The sequence below is a fragment of the Euprymna scolopes genome, chromosome 1 (genome assembly GCF_053919585.1).
Source record: "Euprymna scolopes isolate OS-2025 chromosome 1, ASM5391958v1, whole genome shotgun sequence".
Lineage (NCBI taxonomy): Eukaryota > Metazoa > Mollusca > Cephalopoda > Sepiida > Sepiolidae > Euprymna > Euprymna scolopes.
The window spans coordinates 42,663,200-42,681,808 of NC_136482.1; the positions used below are offsets into that span (position 1 = coordinate 42,663,200).

General features: G+C 31.2%; 1 protein-coding gene across 1 annotated transcript in view; it reads left to right on the forward strand.

Annotated features, from left to right (window-relative positions):
• Window positions 1-1,202: 1,202 nt before the first annotated feature.
• The window catches only part of LOC145294050 (cysteine-rich venom protein VAR8-like), a 30,707-nt gene continuing 13,300 nt past the window's right edge, over window positions 1,203-18,609 (forward strand). Inside the window, exons 1-6 of the mRNA XM_080141080.1 lie at window positions 1,203-1,429; window positions 6,808-6,930; window positions 10,106-10,196; window positions 12,590-12,729; window positions 15,115-15,209; window positions 16,297-16,376. Coding sequence (XP_079997206.1) covers window positions 1,358-1,429; window positions 6,808-6,930; window positions 10,106-10,196; window positions 12,590-12,729; window positions 15,115-15,209; window positions 16,297-16,376 — 601 coding nt within the window. The 5' untranslated portion in view covers window positions 1,203-1,357. The remainder of the gene's footprint in view (window positions 1,430-6,807; window positions 6,931-10,105; window positions 10,197-12,589; window positions 12,730-15,114; window positions 15,210-16,296; window positions 16,377-18,609) is intronic.

The following is an 18,609-nucleotide window of genomic DNA, read 5'->3' on the forward strand; positions in this document are numbered from 1 at the left end:
GTATATATATGTATATATATGTATATACATATATATATATATATGTATATATGCGTATATATATGCGTGTGTGTGTGTGTGTGTGTGTGTAAGGCATAGATATAGAGAGCATACACTTTGCCGGAATTCCTTATTTTTCAATCTAAACGGTGAATTTCGATCTTTATTCGGGCTTCTACCGTAATACACTGCAGGGGGAACTAAATGCTACATTTTGTCGTGTCTTAACTCACAATATATTGAAATCTACATAGCCTTGTACAGAAGCCCCTATTGATTGTCGGAGTTATTTCTATGCAATTGATTGTGTAAACTGTTATTTCTAAGCTGAAATATCATTGTTTAACTATATTGTCAATAGTAGCAGCATAATTTTACTTGATTTATTTGAAGCATTTTAATCGTACTAGCCCCTAATTAAATAAATTGATCGTTTGTGGATTTTATGTGCCGGCCTACTCTCTAATGTGCTAATTACTTACCTATTTATCATATAGTCTAAAACCTGTCAGAATCGGGGTTTTCCTTTCTTTACTCAATTCATCTGTTTAACCATTTCTGACACTTTATATTTTGATCAAACCTTTCTAAGAACATTTCCAAACACAACACGTATATTTGTATGAAATATAACAAAACAAATTAACCCATTTGTGTTACAGTAAACAGGTAAGTTTTAACAAATACTTGAGTATAAAGTAGATCTTTATAAAATGGGCACAAAGATTGTTCGTTATAATTCATATAATACATATCATATATATGAGTATATATATATGCATATATACATATGTATGTATGCATATATATATGTATATATATGTATATATATATGTATATATATGTATATATATATATATATGTATATATATATATATATATATATATATATATATATATATATATGAATTATAAAAAACATATTTCTTTCAAATTTCATGACAATCTGCGTTTCTATGTAAGTTTCAATATGATCAAATACGAGTTGTTTGTTTGGAGTTACTTAACAAAACTGCGATACAATTTTCCGATCGAATGCACAACAATCGAACTTGATTTCTTTGGAAATGTCATGTTTTCCTGGTTGACATAATACAACGGATCGATTTAACTGCCTGACTAGTAGGGCGTAAAGTGTAAGAAACAATTAAGTATATGAAGCGTACAAAAGTGATTGCCTTTTAAAAACAACAACAAAGCATATATTCTATTGTCCATAGCCTTTTTATTTAGTTATGTTTCTTTCTGTAACAACACTTTATTGGATGTTCAAAAGTATATATAAGACAGCAATATTTGCATTTGCGATAAACATTCGCCAGTCGAATTCCGTATTCGTGAAGTTTAAAACCGAAGAATGGTGAAAGGGGTCCTCATCGCATTGGCCTTATTGGCTGTCTTGAGTGAAGTTGTAGCGAGAGCAAGTCAAGTAAGTATTTTAATATTTCATTTTAATACACGCCCACGCTCATACCCTCACACACATACACACATATATATATATATATATATATGCATATATATATATAAATCATACTATATCTTATTTTTTTAATTCATGAAGTTTTTATTAGTTTTCTTATTGCTTATATAACAATATTGTTGTTTATTTTCGTATCTCTTATATTTAATGCCATATTATATTTAATCTATTCTTATTATTGTCATGTAAAATTTTATATATTTCTTAATTTTCGATTCCCCGTATAAATTCATTATTTAGAAGTCACTTATTTTATCACTAAACTGCTTTAAAATAACTCTTATTATAAAAAGGGAACCTTATTTTCTTCGTGCGTATACTTAATTTATCGTCACTTTATATTGTATATTTAAAGTGTATTTTACATTTAAATCCTAATTCATAATACCAGTAGCCTAAATCTAATCTCTTTTCTTAGGAAAATCATAAGCTTTAAAAAAAAACATGCTCCATAAATTGATGTATAACACATTTTTTTACGAAACTTACCAATAAACTTCATAAACGCATATTTATTTATATCCTCTTTAATCGTACGTTGAAATTTGGTAAACACGGCCATTGTCTATATAAGCGGTACATGTGTATATTTTGTTCAATTTATCAGGATTAAAATTACGTTCAGACATTTCCGTCCAAATAAATTTATAATCCAGTAAAAACTAGCAAGTATTTTTGACACATTAAAAACATTGAATAGTTACGATATACATTCGTGCAAACCGCATGCAAGAGTCCGAAGAAGGAACTGAACCAGTAAAATACAAGGGCTAATTATTTTTTTTAATTTGTCGAAGCGTATAGAAATGAGGGGAAAAAAGAAACAAGCAGCAATATTGTAACCTTCTTGCACAAGTAGATAAAGTTCATAATCGACAACGTATGCATCTTATCCAAATGTCCATCTCTAAACGTATTTTGCTGAAGTGAATATGTCACAGAAAAATTACATATAGAAGAATTATGCGCGGCATTATTAAAATATATGGATTTCATTGCGCATATATTTATAAAATAATGGAGTGGACAGCAAGTCGGGGTTTTTTGTTGATTGTACGTAGTGTATTTTGAGTCGTGTCTTTGAAAAATGGCGAGTTCTACATAGGAATTGATAAAGATAACTTTTTTTTTAGTTGTGTTTGACTATTAGCATATTTATTTTATTACAGACTGGAGCAGTCAGTAAAATATTTCTTTTGGCTTAAACAAGTTCCCCGTTTCCAGTGTCATTTCGGTGTTACCATCGGACCTCTTTCCAAAAATACAAATTCGCCATATATTATATCTTATTCGATAAAAAGCATGTCGTGCTTATTTCATTATTTCATAAGTCTTTTAAATAAATAGATTGTGTATATTTTTAACATAATATATTATATTGACAAAACTAATACATCATATATATGTGTATATATATATATATATATATATATATATATATATATGTATATATATATATGTATATATATTTATATATATATATATATATATATAGTGATTCATTCTCACGAGCATAAAAGGCTGAATATTCTGTAAAGCTTAATAGCCATAAAAATGTACACACCTCACTCCCTAGCTCTACCTATATATTGAGCACTGAAGTAAATACTGAAAAACTGCGTATAACATTATATCTTTGTATATTCATTTATGTGAATAAGTGAAGTAATCATATATATATATATATATATATATATATATATATATATATATATATATATGTATATATATATAAGTGAAAGTGCCTGTGTGTGTGTCTGTGTACATTTCCCTACGCAATAACATTGCCAATTTTAAGTCTACAGACTCGAAATTTAATATACAGGGTACTGAGATTTGGGAAAATCTGTGATCAAACCAATCAGCCAGAAATTTAGCTGTTAAGAGGTCAAAGTTCAACAATTTGCCCGTGAGAACTCTACCAAACTCCTCCGACAATTTTGAGTCTAAAAAATTGAATTCTTAGATAAAGGTTCCTTGGACATGGATCTTACTTAATAGTCTGTATTTTAGCCCAAAACAATAAATTTTAAGGGGTCATAATAGGGGTCAAATTTAAAACAAAATGTCGTTTTTTTTTGTTTTTTGTTGTTTTGTCAGCATACACCTCCAAACACCTGGGCAACGCCGGGCACACATGCTAGTATATCTATAAAAGTTAAACCGTTTGTCTGTGTGTATGCGTCTGTGTACATTTCCCTACGCAATATCTCTGTCAATTTTTAGTCTACAGGCTCGAAATTTGATATACAGTGTACTGAGATTTGGGAAAAATCGATGTGATCGTTTTTTAGCCAATAATTTGGCGATTAATTAGTCCAAGTTTAACGATTTGATTTTTGAGAACTCTACCAAACTCCCCTAATAATTTTGGGTCTACACACTTGGCATTTTGGATATAGGTTACTTTGATATGGATCTAACGTAATAACTTGATCTGATCCCCAAAAAATAAATGTTAAGGAGTCAAAGTTTAAAAAAAAATTGACCGCATTTTTTTGCCCAACATGCACCTCAAAATACCCGGGCAACGCCGGGAACCCATGCTAGTATATCTATAAAAAGGGACGTGTCTGTCTGTCTGTGTATCTGTGTGTGTTTGTGCGTCTGTGTACATTTCTCTACGCAATAACTCTGTCAATTTAAAGTCTACAGACTCGAAATTTGATATACAGGGTACTGAGATTTGGGAAAATCTATGTGATCGGTTTTCGGCCAGAAATTTTGCTGTTAAGAGGTCAAAGTTCAACGATTTTACCTTTGCGAAATCTACCAAACTCCTCCAACAATTTTAGCTCTAAACACTTGAGATTTTAGGTAAAGGTTCCTTGGACATGGATCTAAATTAATAACTTGATTTTAACCGAAAACCATAAATGTTAAGGGGTCATAATAGGGTCATTTTTTTTTAAATTGACCGTTTTTCTTTTTTTGCTCAGCATACACCTCAAAGCACCCGGACAACACCGCCCACCCATCAGATTAGCTATGATAATTAATGTTATATCAAAATTATATATATATATATATATATATATATATATATATATATATATATATAATTTTGATATATGCAATTGCCAATCGATATTTATGAAAAACGTATCCTTTTTAGTATTACTACGTATGTTATGTGATAATGCACACGGTAATATTGAACATTTTAGTGAAGAAATGTATAGATACAATATTTAATAATTATTTGTATTCTCTGTCTTTACTATATACTATGTATGGATACATTCAGCTTACCAACTAAAAAAAAATTGCTTTATATATTTGTAAGTGTTATAAATTGTCAATTAAAGACGCGCATGCCTGCATCAACTCCCAAACAGAAAACATCTTCGAATTCCAAATTAAATCAACCAGCCATTAAATCAAATCTTGATATTTGAGTATATCTGTGTACAGTTCATACTCTGAAATCTTAAAAATTATGGATTTTAAAATAATTTTCCAACTGTTATTATTGACGTCTATTTTACATCAAAATAATTGAAAAGGTTATTTTCTCCAAAGTAACCAATGTACGTTATACAGTAAAACTCTTTTAGGTTGAACTTCCTCTTAAGTTAGACTTCCTCTTATTTGGACTTCCTCTCATTTGGAATCTACTAAACCTGGACTTTCTCTAAACTTGCACTGTCTCGTCATTGAAATTGTATTAGCATATTTGATGCGGAGTTGCAGTAAAACTGTTTACACGGTTTAGTCAGATATTGCGCAGAAATGTTAATATCGGTACTATGTAATTAATGGAGATTAGCTATTGATAATTAATTTACAGTATTTTATAAATTTAAATATATATATATATATATAAATATATATATATATAAATATATATAAATATATATACATATATAGATATATACATATAAATATATATAAATAAATATATATAAATATATATAGATAGATATAAATATATATATAAATAGATATATATATATAAATATATATATATATTTATATATATATACATATATATATATATATATATATATATATATATATATATATATATATATATATATATATGACATATATACTAGCATTTAACCCGGCGTTGCGCGGGTGTTTCGAGGTGCATGTTTAGCAAAAAAAAAAGAAAAATAAAGGTGATAGTAGGAAGGCAGTCTCGAATCCTCACCGCGAAGGAGGAGAAGAACGGGAAAAACTTCAAAACGATACTAATGTTGGAAAAATGCGTCGCCTCTGTTGGAAGTTTTAGACATACATTCAAATATACATGCATACATATCTACATACATACATGTATATATTGAGACCTGAAAATTTTCGACCAAATCGATTAAAAAGCTTGCCTTATCTCTGAATACTTTTTATGTAAAATTTCAAATGTTTAGACGAGAAAATTTCTGAGTAATTTGGTAGATACCGCAGAGGTTCATTTTTTTTTAAGTTTGACATCTATTATAACCCCTTAATATTTATTGTTTTGGGCTGATATAAAGTTATTAAGTTTGATCTATGTCCAAGAAAGCTATATATAAAATTTCAATTGTTTATACTCAAAATTGTCGGAGGAGTTTGGTAGAGTTGTGAAAGGTTAAATCGTTTAACTTTGACCCCTTAACAGCCGAATTTACTTGCCGAAAACGGATTACAAAGATTTTGTCACAAATCTCAGTGCCCCGTATATCAAATTTCGAGTTTGTAGACCTTAAAATTGACAGAGTTATTGCGTAGGGATATGTACACAGACACAGAGACAAACAAAGAGGCACGGGGCCAGACGCACAAACGCTATCACACACACACTCACACACACGCATACACACACACACACATATATATATATATATATATATATATATATATATAATTGTTTTATGATACATACAAGCGTCTAACAAAATACCTCTTGATTCAATATTGTACAAACATTTTTTAATAAAAATTCTAATTATTGGCAGGCAATCGAAACACCCAGGGGGCCAGAGCATGTAATATATTTGTATCGATTTTTTTCTCAGAGAATAAACATACAAATATTTTCATTGTTGGTTTATCACACATGCATCAGCAAAAAACGTTTACCTAAGTATACAGATTTCCAAATATATGTTTTGTCTTTTAATCTTATATTTAGAGTATTTGTTTTTCCTAACAATGATGTGCATTTCCAGAATCTATCGACACTATGCATTCACGTATAACAATAAACTTCCATAATGTATTTTAATAAACGATATTTGCCAATTGTAATGCTGATGAGATTATCTGTATTAAATTCATAGTCAGTATTCTATGTACTTTTCTGACCTCTGATATCACAAATGTGTTGTTCATTTCAGAAATGTAAACGTGACACTAAGTGCCCGTTGATTTATACTAAAGAAATGCAGCAGGAAATATTGGATTATCATAATAATGCCCGTTCCAAGGCTAATCCAACAGCTTCAAATATGGAGAAAATTGTAAGTAGCTTTGTTTATGTATTTTTTATTTATTTATTCGTCAATTGTCACCAGTATAGCTAGGGGATTTATCGCAATTATATTGCTGATCCCGGACGAACTCGTACATGACATAGTTATTTCTATGAATAAGCAACCTTTTAGCTAGGCCCAAGTGCATTTCAGGAAAGGGCTTTAAATGTATCTGGGTGTATGTGAGGGAACACCGTTATCATATATTCTGTTTGAAAATGGGCCTAAATTGTTTATGTTAGCGGCGCAGCAATATTATCTACGTTATAATCAACTGGCTGTCCGCCATATAGTATTGTGTTCGATAGTCAGACAGTTCTGCCAAATAAATTCAACATAAAATCCTCGTTTATTTTTAGGAACAGATAGAAATTACGGAAATTGATAAAAGTATACGTAGGTAAACGACTGCTTTTAGTTGTTTTTTTTTTTTTAAGTTCGATGCGGGGTAATGATTTGAAGTCTCATAGACGATTTACCAGGAAGTATAACAAGTACAGCGTAGATAGATTAGTAACGCTAAATTTTGTGTTTTTTTTTTAAATAAATATTTGGTAAGTGAAACAAACATCACTTTTAAAAGTGTGTGCGGCTTGATGAATCCAAATTATTTAAGTTGGATACATAGTGTACAGGTACAGCAGTATAAACCATTCTAGTCGAAACCTCAAGAAGCAGACAAATTTGAAAGGAAAACTATTTTCTACCGTTATAAATATCATTTTCATCGTCTTAGACTTTTTGTGCTCACAATTTACGCATATATATTCATGAGTATAGAGTTGGTAATCGTCCAAATATTGTTGACTAAAAAGTCATTTTCGCAACTCCGGCTTCTTCATATTTCTTATACTTGAGAAACTTTCTGCAGATCCCGGAAATATTACTATCTAACTCGGTTATCTTTTCTGTCAAACTGACGATATTTCGAATGGAATCCTTGATTAAATCCATGAAATTTACCTTCGTATCGTCGATGATGGGTGGATAGAATTCTAATTAATTCGCAATTGAAATAAAATGCTTCGCCCCTGAGGATTACACCTTATATATCGAGAGAAGTTGAACTTACGATTGAGCTATTGTACGTATTTTTTTCACTACGCGAGTGGATAAAATATTTGGTTAAAACTCAGTTGCATGTTTAGCTGAACATTTAAACAGATTTTCGGGTTTTCGGTTTCAACAGAATGGTTCAAGAGATCGACAAGGTATACGTGCAGTAGATCGAACATAAATTCGACCGGGACTTTGTGAAAGTAGTCCCTAGAATAGAAATAATACGCATGAGCAAGCCTTATCTAAAAAAAATCAGGAACAAATCCTCAAATGTACTTGCGTAAGAGTTTATAAAAAAAGTAAGACTAACAGTCGTAAGATAGTTTGGGGATTATATCCATTGCATCTTCTGTTAGGATTTTATTAGCTGAATGCGTGGGGTTTCCTGCATAAATCAGTCAACTTTTATATAAAAATAACTGGTTATTTCAGATTATTTTGTCCGCAATGTGTAATAGTTATCATTACAATCCCTCTCTCTCTCATATATATATATATATATATACATATATATATATATATATATATACATATACATATACATATATATATATACATATACATACACATATACATATATATACATATATATACATATACATATATATATATATATATACACTTATGAGAAAGAAAGGGCAAGAGTGAAATAAGAAGAAATCGATTTTTCAATATGTTTCCATGAATTGTTGTTAATTTTAACTGAAACTTTCTATTTAAAAAATAATTATTATAATAGCATATAATAATAAGTGGAAATTGAATCTTAAAAATGGTAAGACCGCATATTGGCGATGATATAAAAACCGAATTGCATGATTAAGGCAGTTTAAAATGACTTACAAGAAGATTTTTGATATTTTAAGAAAAGAAAATTTGAAAACATCTCTTTCTGTAGTGAAGCAAATTGGTGAAATGTTCGGAGTCGAACACTTCGTAAAAAGAAAATCTGGATCTGGTCGCCCTAGAGCATTTACTTTTAAGGACGACCACAGGATAAAATTAACTGTTTTAAAGGAGCAAATGGAAACTTATGTTGACCATGGCAATGAATCCAAAACATGAGCTGGAAATTCTCCTTCTAGATATGCAATATCTAGACGAATGAAAGAAATGAAATTTTCTTTAAAGGTGTGCAAGGAATCCATTTTTACATAAGATGAACAGCAATGACGAAAAGATATGTCCCACGTCTTATGGCAAAAATATACAGACATTTTCAGGGATGTTTTCTGATTTGATGGATCAAGATTTCGTGTTGTTAGTAATGCTCATGATGCTCCCGATCGGTGCAATCGAAGAACTGGAGAACGATTTTCGACAAGGGGCATAAAAACGACAGTTAAATACAGGAATGGAGGGATAATGGTACGGGAAGCTTTTACTGTACAGGAGTTGAGGAACTTATTAGATGTGAGAAGTCAATCAATGCAACAGAATATATTCGAATATTAAAAACAGGACTGTTACCAATTATCCAGAAACTGTGAATATCCCAGAACATTATTTTGCAACATGGTAATGCCCCTGCACACATTGCTAAAGTCACAAAAATGGTTTTCTGATAATTAAATTGATGTAATATTTTGGCCAGGTGAAAGCTCCGATTTAAACCCAATCGAGAATAATTGATCCATAATATCTCGTGCATTTGCCTGAAGAACTTTTGCGAACAATGACAAACCGTACGAAGCTGTTCAAAGCGCATGAAACAGCATCTCCTCTTCACAGTGTTCCACTTTGGTTGAGAACAATTTTTATAAGGATTGATATTTTAAAGAAATCAAAAGAGAATGCGATTCCATACTAAGCATCTATTTAAGTTATTAGCCTCGTTTAAGTTTCCTTGTTCAATTGTTCTTTGTTTCAATATAGCTTTAGTGCAACATGATGTCTAAAATTTATTTAGCCCATTTTTGCTTACCATATATATATATATATATATATATATATATATATATATATATATATATATATATATATATATATAAGATTTCTCTTATAATCTAAGTTACTATTATACTGCATTTTTGCCGTATTTACATGAGATACACAATTTAAATTTTTATTACTATATTGTTCTTTTTTTTTCAATTAATTTTAGTACTGGGATGAAACACTGGCGGTACAGTCGGTGAAACTTTCCATGAAATGCAAGTTTGAACACGATACAAGCAAAGATAGAAGATTTGATGGTAGGTGAATCTGAAAAATAAAATTCTATTGCAAATTTCTATTTTATTTATGTAAAATAATCGTCTTTTATTTTTATAAGGTACAAGCTAAAAAATACTCGCAATTTTGTTTTATTAACAAAGTTGCATATATGTTTGCGAATTTTAGTGCCTAAAGATTAGACGCAGCAGAGTTATAACCAGAGCATCATTTCCAAAACGTATTCTGTCTATATAACAGTTTTTGATAATTTACAGAACTATGTATTTAGTTGTACGGGTTTAAACAAACATTGTACCGTGTATTTTGCGGAGAGATAAATGAATATTATTCTTTTGCAAGAAAATGGCAACTTATGGATTAGACAATTTATGAGTCATGTTGTGATCATTTCTTTCAAACAATGAAAGTCATATTACCTTAAGTATCTCTACTAATATATCAGGCTATTTCTCTGTGGGTGGGTATTCGTTCCTACGGGCACGGAAACGGCGTGGCCGTTTTCATTTCATTTAACTTTAAAGTACATTCGATTTCGTAAAATTTATTATGATGATTTTGTATCGGAAGGCCTCCGATAAGTATCGGAAATTTGTAAGCAGAAAAATCTGATTTAAGAAAGAAGATGGATGTTGACAAAGTAAACGCCTTTATAAAATTTAACTCACAAATAAATTTGAGAATGTTATTTCACCGCACAAGCAGAATGGCCACGCATATGAAATCGCCTACATATTGTTTTAAACGACAAGGGCGCGTTCGAAATAAATGTTCCGTTTTTAGCATAATTGAACGCTGGTGCATGGATCTCACATTTAGAACATTAATTCAAGCAATTATATGAACTAATTTTATAACATAAACTAATCTATGTACACAGCACAGTGTAGCCAGTATAATGTAACCTATAATAGCCTGCGAAATGTAAATCCAACGAGGAATTTTGTTGCGTACATCCGGTATCTGGAAGAGAATTGGTTCCTACATATTGGCCAAACTCGGGCACATTCGTTGGAGCTTCTGAGGCATTTCGTCAATTTATCGCCAATACCTATTCACCGTAATAGTTTCGCTGTGATTCGAGAAGCTGTGATAGATGATAACGGCCGCAGACTACCAAACAGTCGCCATCACCATTTGTTTGTGCAAATTCGGCTTCGATAAGAGTTGAGGATTATCTTCGGCATACAAGCACGATGCCTAACGTCGCCATTGTGGTAGAGGATCCACTTCTTATCACACATCAGAGCTAATTCGAAAATGGGTCCTTCTTGTTTCGCAGAAGGAACGTAGAAGACACCTCAATACGACTAATGTTATAATCGTTCAATTTTTACGGCACCTATTTATAGATTTTTCCACGTTTGTTTTAAGTGGCGAACTATTGTTCGTGGAATACCTCGAATTTACCAGCAACCTCTATAGCAAAGGTTGACTTCAATTAAGGCTTTCAAATGTTCGTTATCAATCTCAGTCTGCCGTCCGCAACCGTCCACATCTTCGAGGCACTTGTCACCATTGCGAATTGTCCATAACTACTGTTGTTCCGAGCCGAAACGCGTCATTGATATCACGAGCTGTCTGGACAAGTTTTTCCTTTAACTAAAACAAGTAATCGATTGAATGTGAATTTTTTACATTCTGTCAAAAAGCTTTCAAAAAATTAATGAATAGATTGAGAACGGAAACGAAAAACACGATTCGATACAGCGAAAAACGCGCTTCAAAATGCTATATGCGATGGCTACATATATTATGGAATTAATTCAGGAATACTATATAAAGTAAAGTACGTAAGAAAACGATATTCCTTATACAACAGTTTTATAACATTCCTAAAAGAGAGAACTAAAACGTATGACTGATCAGAACATCTTTTGTTGCAAGATTCTACCAAATTCAATTAATTGACTGAGATATTTTTACGATTGATATGATGTTTACAAAATAGACGAACTATATATTACTACTCTTTAAAGAAATATATCGATTAACATTGTGATTAGTGTATACATTTTTTCAAAATTAGTAATTACATAATAGCTGAGCATGTTCTCCTAGTGTTTATTACAATTCATTCACAACAATAAAAAAAAACCTTGCTTCCTATAATTAAAGGTATCTTTTTGAAATCATTCTATGGAAATGGATTTCTGTTTTATTATTCGGTTTTGATTTCAATTTAAATGAATGTAAATTCATTTTCATCAATTAAGACGTTTCATAAAATATGATTAGAAAGGCCGATTCAGAATATATATTTTGTAAAATATATTTATTTTAGCGACATTTATTGTCAAATTCATGAAATTAGTTAGTAGCGGGCCATCTACTGAACGGAAATTTCCGAATATATGCATTTTCACCTGTTATTTAAAAGCCGTATAATGAATATATTATGCTTATTTTTTAGGCTACATTAATGTTGGACAGAACTTATGGTCCGGAACAAGGAGACCCAGTGGTATTTCACCTGCCATTGGCTGGTACTCTGAAGTAAAACACTTCACTTTTGGAAACAAAACAAACAAAGTCGTTGGACATTACACTCAGGTAGTACTTTAAATCAAAGGCATGAATGTGCGTTGGCATGTAATGGAACCCTATCTGTTACCATTGTTAGACAGTCAAGGAGGTATCAGATTGATTGCACTCGAAATATTGTGTGGGCTAAAGACGAGAACAAGACATGGCGTTATTTTCGTCAGAAGGAGTCTCGCTCTTAGGGTGCAGACAACTGGATCGGGCAGATGAAAAATGTCTAAACAAACATGTGTGAATGGAGAAAGCAGTGTAGCTAAATTAGGTATTTTTCTAAATACTTTAATATGTTCCTTCCAATTCTTCTTTTCCTGTCTTTTTGCACAGTTTCTCCGTGCACATATACAGGGTGACCCAAATAAACGGGACTCAACTTCTTTTTTTTTACACGGTGGTCACCACTTATTAAGGTCCAGAAGCCACTCAGGGATAAGGGTTATTGCAAGTACATTACATTAGTATGGAGATTTGATGAAGTATTTACTTAAGGGGGCGGTGCATTAGGAATTTGTTAACGTTGGACTTGAAGACATCCAAGTTGTAGTCAGGTGGGAAGCAGCCATACAGAACAGAGTTCCACAGGCGTGTAGTTCTAAGAAAGAAGCTTTGTTCATGGAATCCACGTTTTCATGTAGGTACAGATAAAGAGTGGGGAAAATTTTTCACAGTAGATTCAGCTAGACGGTTGTTTTTCGTGAAAGATTGGCGAGCAGGGACCAGAGATTGGAGTTTTAATTAGACCCCGTTTCTTAGTGCTTTGCCGAAATAAATGAAACTTTGGTAATAACTAGTTTATTATATTCAAAACACCACATCAATACACTAGGGTCTTTGGCCATTTTTCTCCGTTCTACATGATATGCTCTAGTTGGCCTCCATTCAGCTTTTGTTGTTGTTGGGGCGGGGTCACGTTGTATTTCATTTTTCTGCTTTTGCTGTATTTTAATAAAATTCCTGCACGATAAATAGCTAACAAACATCGCATGGTGTTTTATGAGCAAACATCATTCTGATCCCGAGATTATAAGCAAGCAAAGTTTTACAGCAAAAACTCGTGATTATAATGTCTATACATAAAATATATAGGATTTTTAAAAATTCAATAATCTTACACATTAAATGTAATTAAAATACACTCACTCTGCGTCTAAAAAAACATTACAGCGATCCGACATAATTTAAAGTATATATGATTTAAAAACGACGAATTATTTTTCGAAATCCTTTATTATCGACTTTTAAACTCTAGTTTAACAAACAATTTAAAATCGACCGTAAAGAAGCGGATTTTACTTACGTTGCCGACACGGTATATATATATATATATATATATATATATATATATATATATATATATATATATATATATATATATATATATATATATAAGCTGAATGGCTCTGTGTGTGTGTGTCTGGTCACGAATAGGCTCCTATATGGTTGACTATTTTAAAAAAATGATTACATATAATGATAGAAGATGTATCGAGACACAGGAATGGGTATGTTTGATCTGGCGGAATGGTGGTTCATTAAAATTGGGGGGGTAAGCGTTTGCGCCTGGTCCACAAAGAATGAAAATTAAAAATGTAAAAATTAAAAAAGAAAAAACGTTTACAAGTGGTTTTGATATAGATGTACATAACAATACTTTGATAAGTATGTTTTAATTAATGAGGGATGGTATAATTAAATTGTGGGGTCTGCGTTCCCGCCTGGCCTCCATAGAATGGAAATAGACACAGGCTTTAATAAAGACTTTTCATATCTATCTGCGTAAGTATAATTTCATAATTATGTTTCAGTTTGAAGAAATGTGGTATAATAAAATAATGGGGTGTTCGTTCCCGCCTGACCTCCATAGAATGGAAATATGTTACAAACTTTAACAAGTTTTTTTTTTAATATAGATCCAGAGAATATTGTGATGAGTGTTTCAGTGTGAACAGGTATGGTATACTAAATTATGGGGTTTATCTATTTTATTTTTACTTTCATCATATTTTGCTTTGGGTTTGATACCCCCAAATTACACCCGAATTCACAACCCTTCCTTTTAATAGCCTATCATACTTTCATAATCAGAGTCCATTTTCTGCTTTTGAACCCAGTAAACGACGGATATTTTTCTAGTATGATATTTATATTGATTTAAGTATGCAGAATAATTTGGTTGTAAGTAAAAAGGTAATTTGCATATATATATATATATATAGAGAGAGAGGGAGAGAGAGAGAGAAAGAGAGAGGGAGAGATATAGATATTGATATAAAAATAAATAGATAGATAGATAGATATAAAACGCTGTGTATTGCACATGTAAATTGTTAGCCTAGTGTTCATATGGTACATGAGACAGAATATATTGCTATCGAATTATCATATTTTTATATACAGTTGATGCAAGCTAAGGCAGCCAGGATTGGATGTGGTGGTGCATATTGTCCGAACCGGAGGCTGAAATACATTGTTACCTGCAACTATTTAAAAGGGTAAGTAAAGCTGTAATATCGTGATATTTAGATACACTACATATCTATAGTTTCCGACATTACTACGTTTTCATTAGTTCAGTATTTTTCCCCTCCGAATTTTTGTCAAAGAAAAACGCGTTTAGCTTACTGAACATATAACTGTTATAGATCAGATACTGTTTGATTAAGTAGTTAACGTATACCGATCAGAGTTTGGAAGATTGATTCGATGTTTTTAGATATATAAAGCATGGTGCCGTATAAAGTGTCCAAATATAATGCTCTGCATAGAATAGCTATTTTAAATTATTAGGGAACGTTTGAATAATGAATAATGAATAATGAAAAAAACAATACGGTCGACAGACTTGCCATTAAGTAGTTTGTATCTAATGCATTCTCAACACAAACGACGAGTTAGCCCTCAGTTGCTTGTCGTCTTTGTTGAAAGAAGATAAAAAGAAACAAAGAATGTATTCTAATTTTTAGCATCGGATTGAAGACTATTGAAATAAAATAATAGTGCTTATTATGATCAGCCGCTTTGAGAGTCGAAGTGAAATGTTGTAAATAGTATACCCACATTTGCTGGTCGGACACGGAACCTGAGTAATATACCCATCTTATTTTCAGCACAATAAGATTGCATTCTAAATTGTATTCATATGTTTCACACAAAAAAGGAAAAAGCTTTCTCGTCTATGTATAGAGTATAATAATCGATATTTTAATTAATGTAATGCCCAGTGCATGGAACTGCAATTAGTTTATGATTAAATCAACCGCAATATAGAAAAAAAATTATTTCAATAATCAGGTGAAGAAAAAAACCTTAATTCCACAAAAACGCACAAACTGATAACAGGGTAATATAATCTAGCAAATAAAAATTATATAATTGTTTAATCAATGTATTTGATTACAGACGAAAAAAAAAGAATTTATAAAATGTAATATTTGTAATATAAATGCATATCTTATACATATATAATGGCAAATATATATTTTTGCATCTGATAGACATAGCCATTCATTTAAGTTACATGAGATACCCATACATCTATTGCTTTATTTTTAATATACATATGCTTTTTTATATCTTTAGGCAATATGACTTCACAAATCCATATACATTGGGAAAGCCATGTGCTTCTTGTCCGAATAAGTGCAAAAATAATCTTTGTGGTAAGTAGCGCCATGTACGAGAAAAAATACTAGACTGCTCGAAAATACCCATCTAAATATCAGTAAACTTTATTCCTTAGATGAAACTAGTTGACACAATTTTCTGCCAATTTATAAAAAATTGAAGATAATGACGCTTAGAAACAGTAACATTTGCCGTAAACATTTATACCAGAAATGGATGTCGGCGTAGCCTTTTCGTAAAGTACACATATATATTTTAATCTTTGAAGAATCTGCATATATTTTTATAGAGTTAATATTCGATCGAATTTTTAAAATTATAAAGTTGCGATTTCAAAATAAAAAAAATATCACTTTGATTAGAGTGCATTAGATGTAATCGAAACCGAAATATAAACCTGAATATACACACACACACACACACATGTATATATATATATATATATATATATATATATATATATATATATATATATATATATATATACTAGCTGTACCCCGCCACGCGTTGCTGTGGCTCAGTTTGTTAAAATGGAACACATGTGAAAGTAGAGAAAAGTTTGATTCTTTTTTTCAAGAGAATGTACGAATTATTAATTTTTTTAACAAATGTTAAGAAAATAAACAGAAAAATACTCCCATCATTAATTATGCAAAAAAAATAAATAAAATGTTGATTTAGTGTTTCAATATGCTTATAAATTACGATAAAACTTGCTGAGTATGCACTGTTTACGGTTGTAAAAATTGAACGGAAACTTAAATTTCGCTTCATTTTAATCTTTCTTAATTTTTTAATTGTGCCCCCCAAACGAATATAATCGAAACAGTAACATTCAACAATTGTACTTTATGTATATAAAACACGAAATGGGTGTTTGTATTACTGTACACATAGATTCGAAAAAGTTGTCAAAAAGCAAATATATAACAAATAAATGTTATCAAAGTCAAGATAAGTTAGTTTTCTGCCAAACGGGATATATTTTTTGTGTTTTTATTCAATGTAACATATTTATTCAGCTCGAAAAACAGACAGTGTTTACCGATGTATTCGAAAATTCAAGATGGCGTCTCACACCCTCTTTAACACCGTAAGTATGGAAAAAGGTGTTATAAATAAAAAAAAAACTATGCAACATACTATTAAAAACCCGCCGAATATATGTCAACCTATGTCACGGTAACATATATTGAGCGAGTTTTTAACAGTATTTTATCCGTTTTTTTTTTTATTTATAACATCTTTTCCCACACTTACCGTGTTAAAGAGAGAATCAGACGCCATCTTGAATGTTCCAATACATCGGTAAACACTGTATGGTTTTCGAGCTTAATAAACATGTTACATTGAATAAAAACACGAAAAATATATCCAGTTTGGTAGAAAAGTAACTTATCTTGCCTTTGATAACATCTATTTGTTATATATTTCTTTTTGGACAACTTTTTCGAATCTATGTGTACAGTAATACAAACCCCACAAAATATTTATTAAAGAAAAAAAAAATTTAAACTGAATAACGAAAGGGACATAATTCCATTTTAAACGAAAAAGTCAGTTTACCTAACTTACTGTATTAATGCTATTTTTTAAAGCAAGAAAACAAAAAAGGTAAATATCCAGATACGCTACTACAGAACACCGACCACTCTAATTTGTTTTTTTATAGGTAATTGACGTCGCTGACAACGAATCTGATAATCAAACTTGGGGCAAATTTACCGTTTGCATGGTATTTACCCCTGAACCCACGAACTTCTTTCCACCATTTTGCAGCATCCGTTTATGCTACGCGCATGCACGCTGTAGCATTAACGACGGCTTCACCAAGCAAACTATGTTGGGGGGAGGGGATTTATTTTTCCAGGACATAGAATTTTCTAATTTTCAAAAATACATTATAGCGCTTTTTGGGTGGAAAATTTAAAATTAGCTGAAAAAGAAATAAAATAAGAAAAGGAAAGCACACCAAGTTGGAGTAGGGGGGGTAATTTATCTGTTTTTTTTTTTACCTGCAACATCGAATTTTCAAATTTTCCGTAAGTAACGCACCGACATTTACCATATAGAACACCATTTAACATTTTCCGAAGATTTTACGTAGTAGATTGGGGGCGCGTGCGCCCCAACATCACATCCCCCCCAAACAAATAAGAGTGGTCGGTGTTCTGTAGTAGCGTATCTGGATATTTACCAAAAAAAATATTTAGGTTTTGCTATAAATTCCTAAACTCTTCACCCTAAATAATTTAGGTGACTGAAATA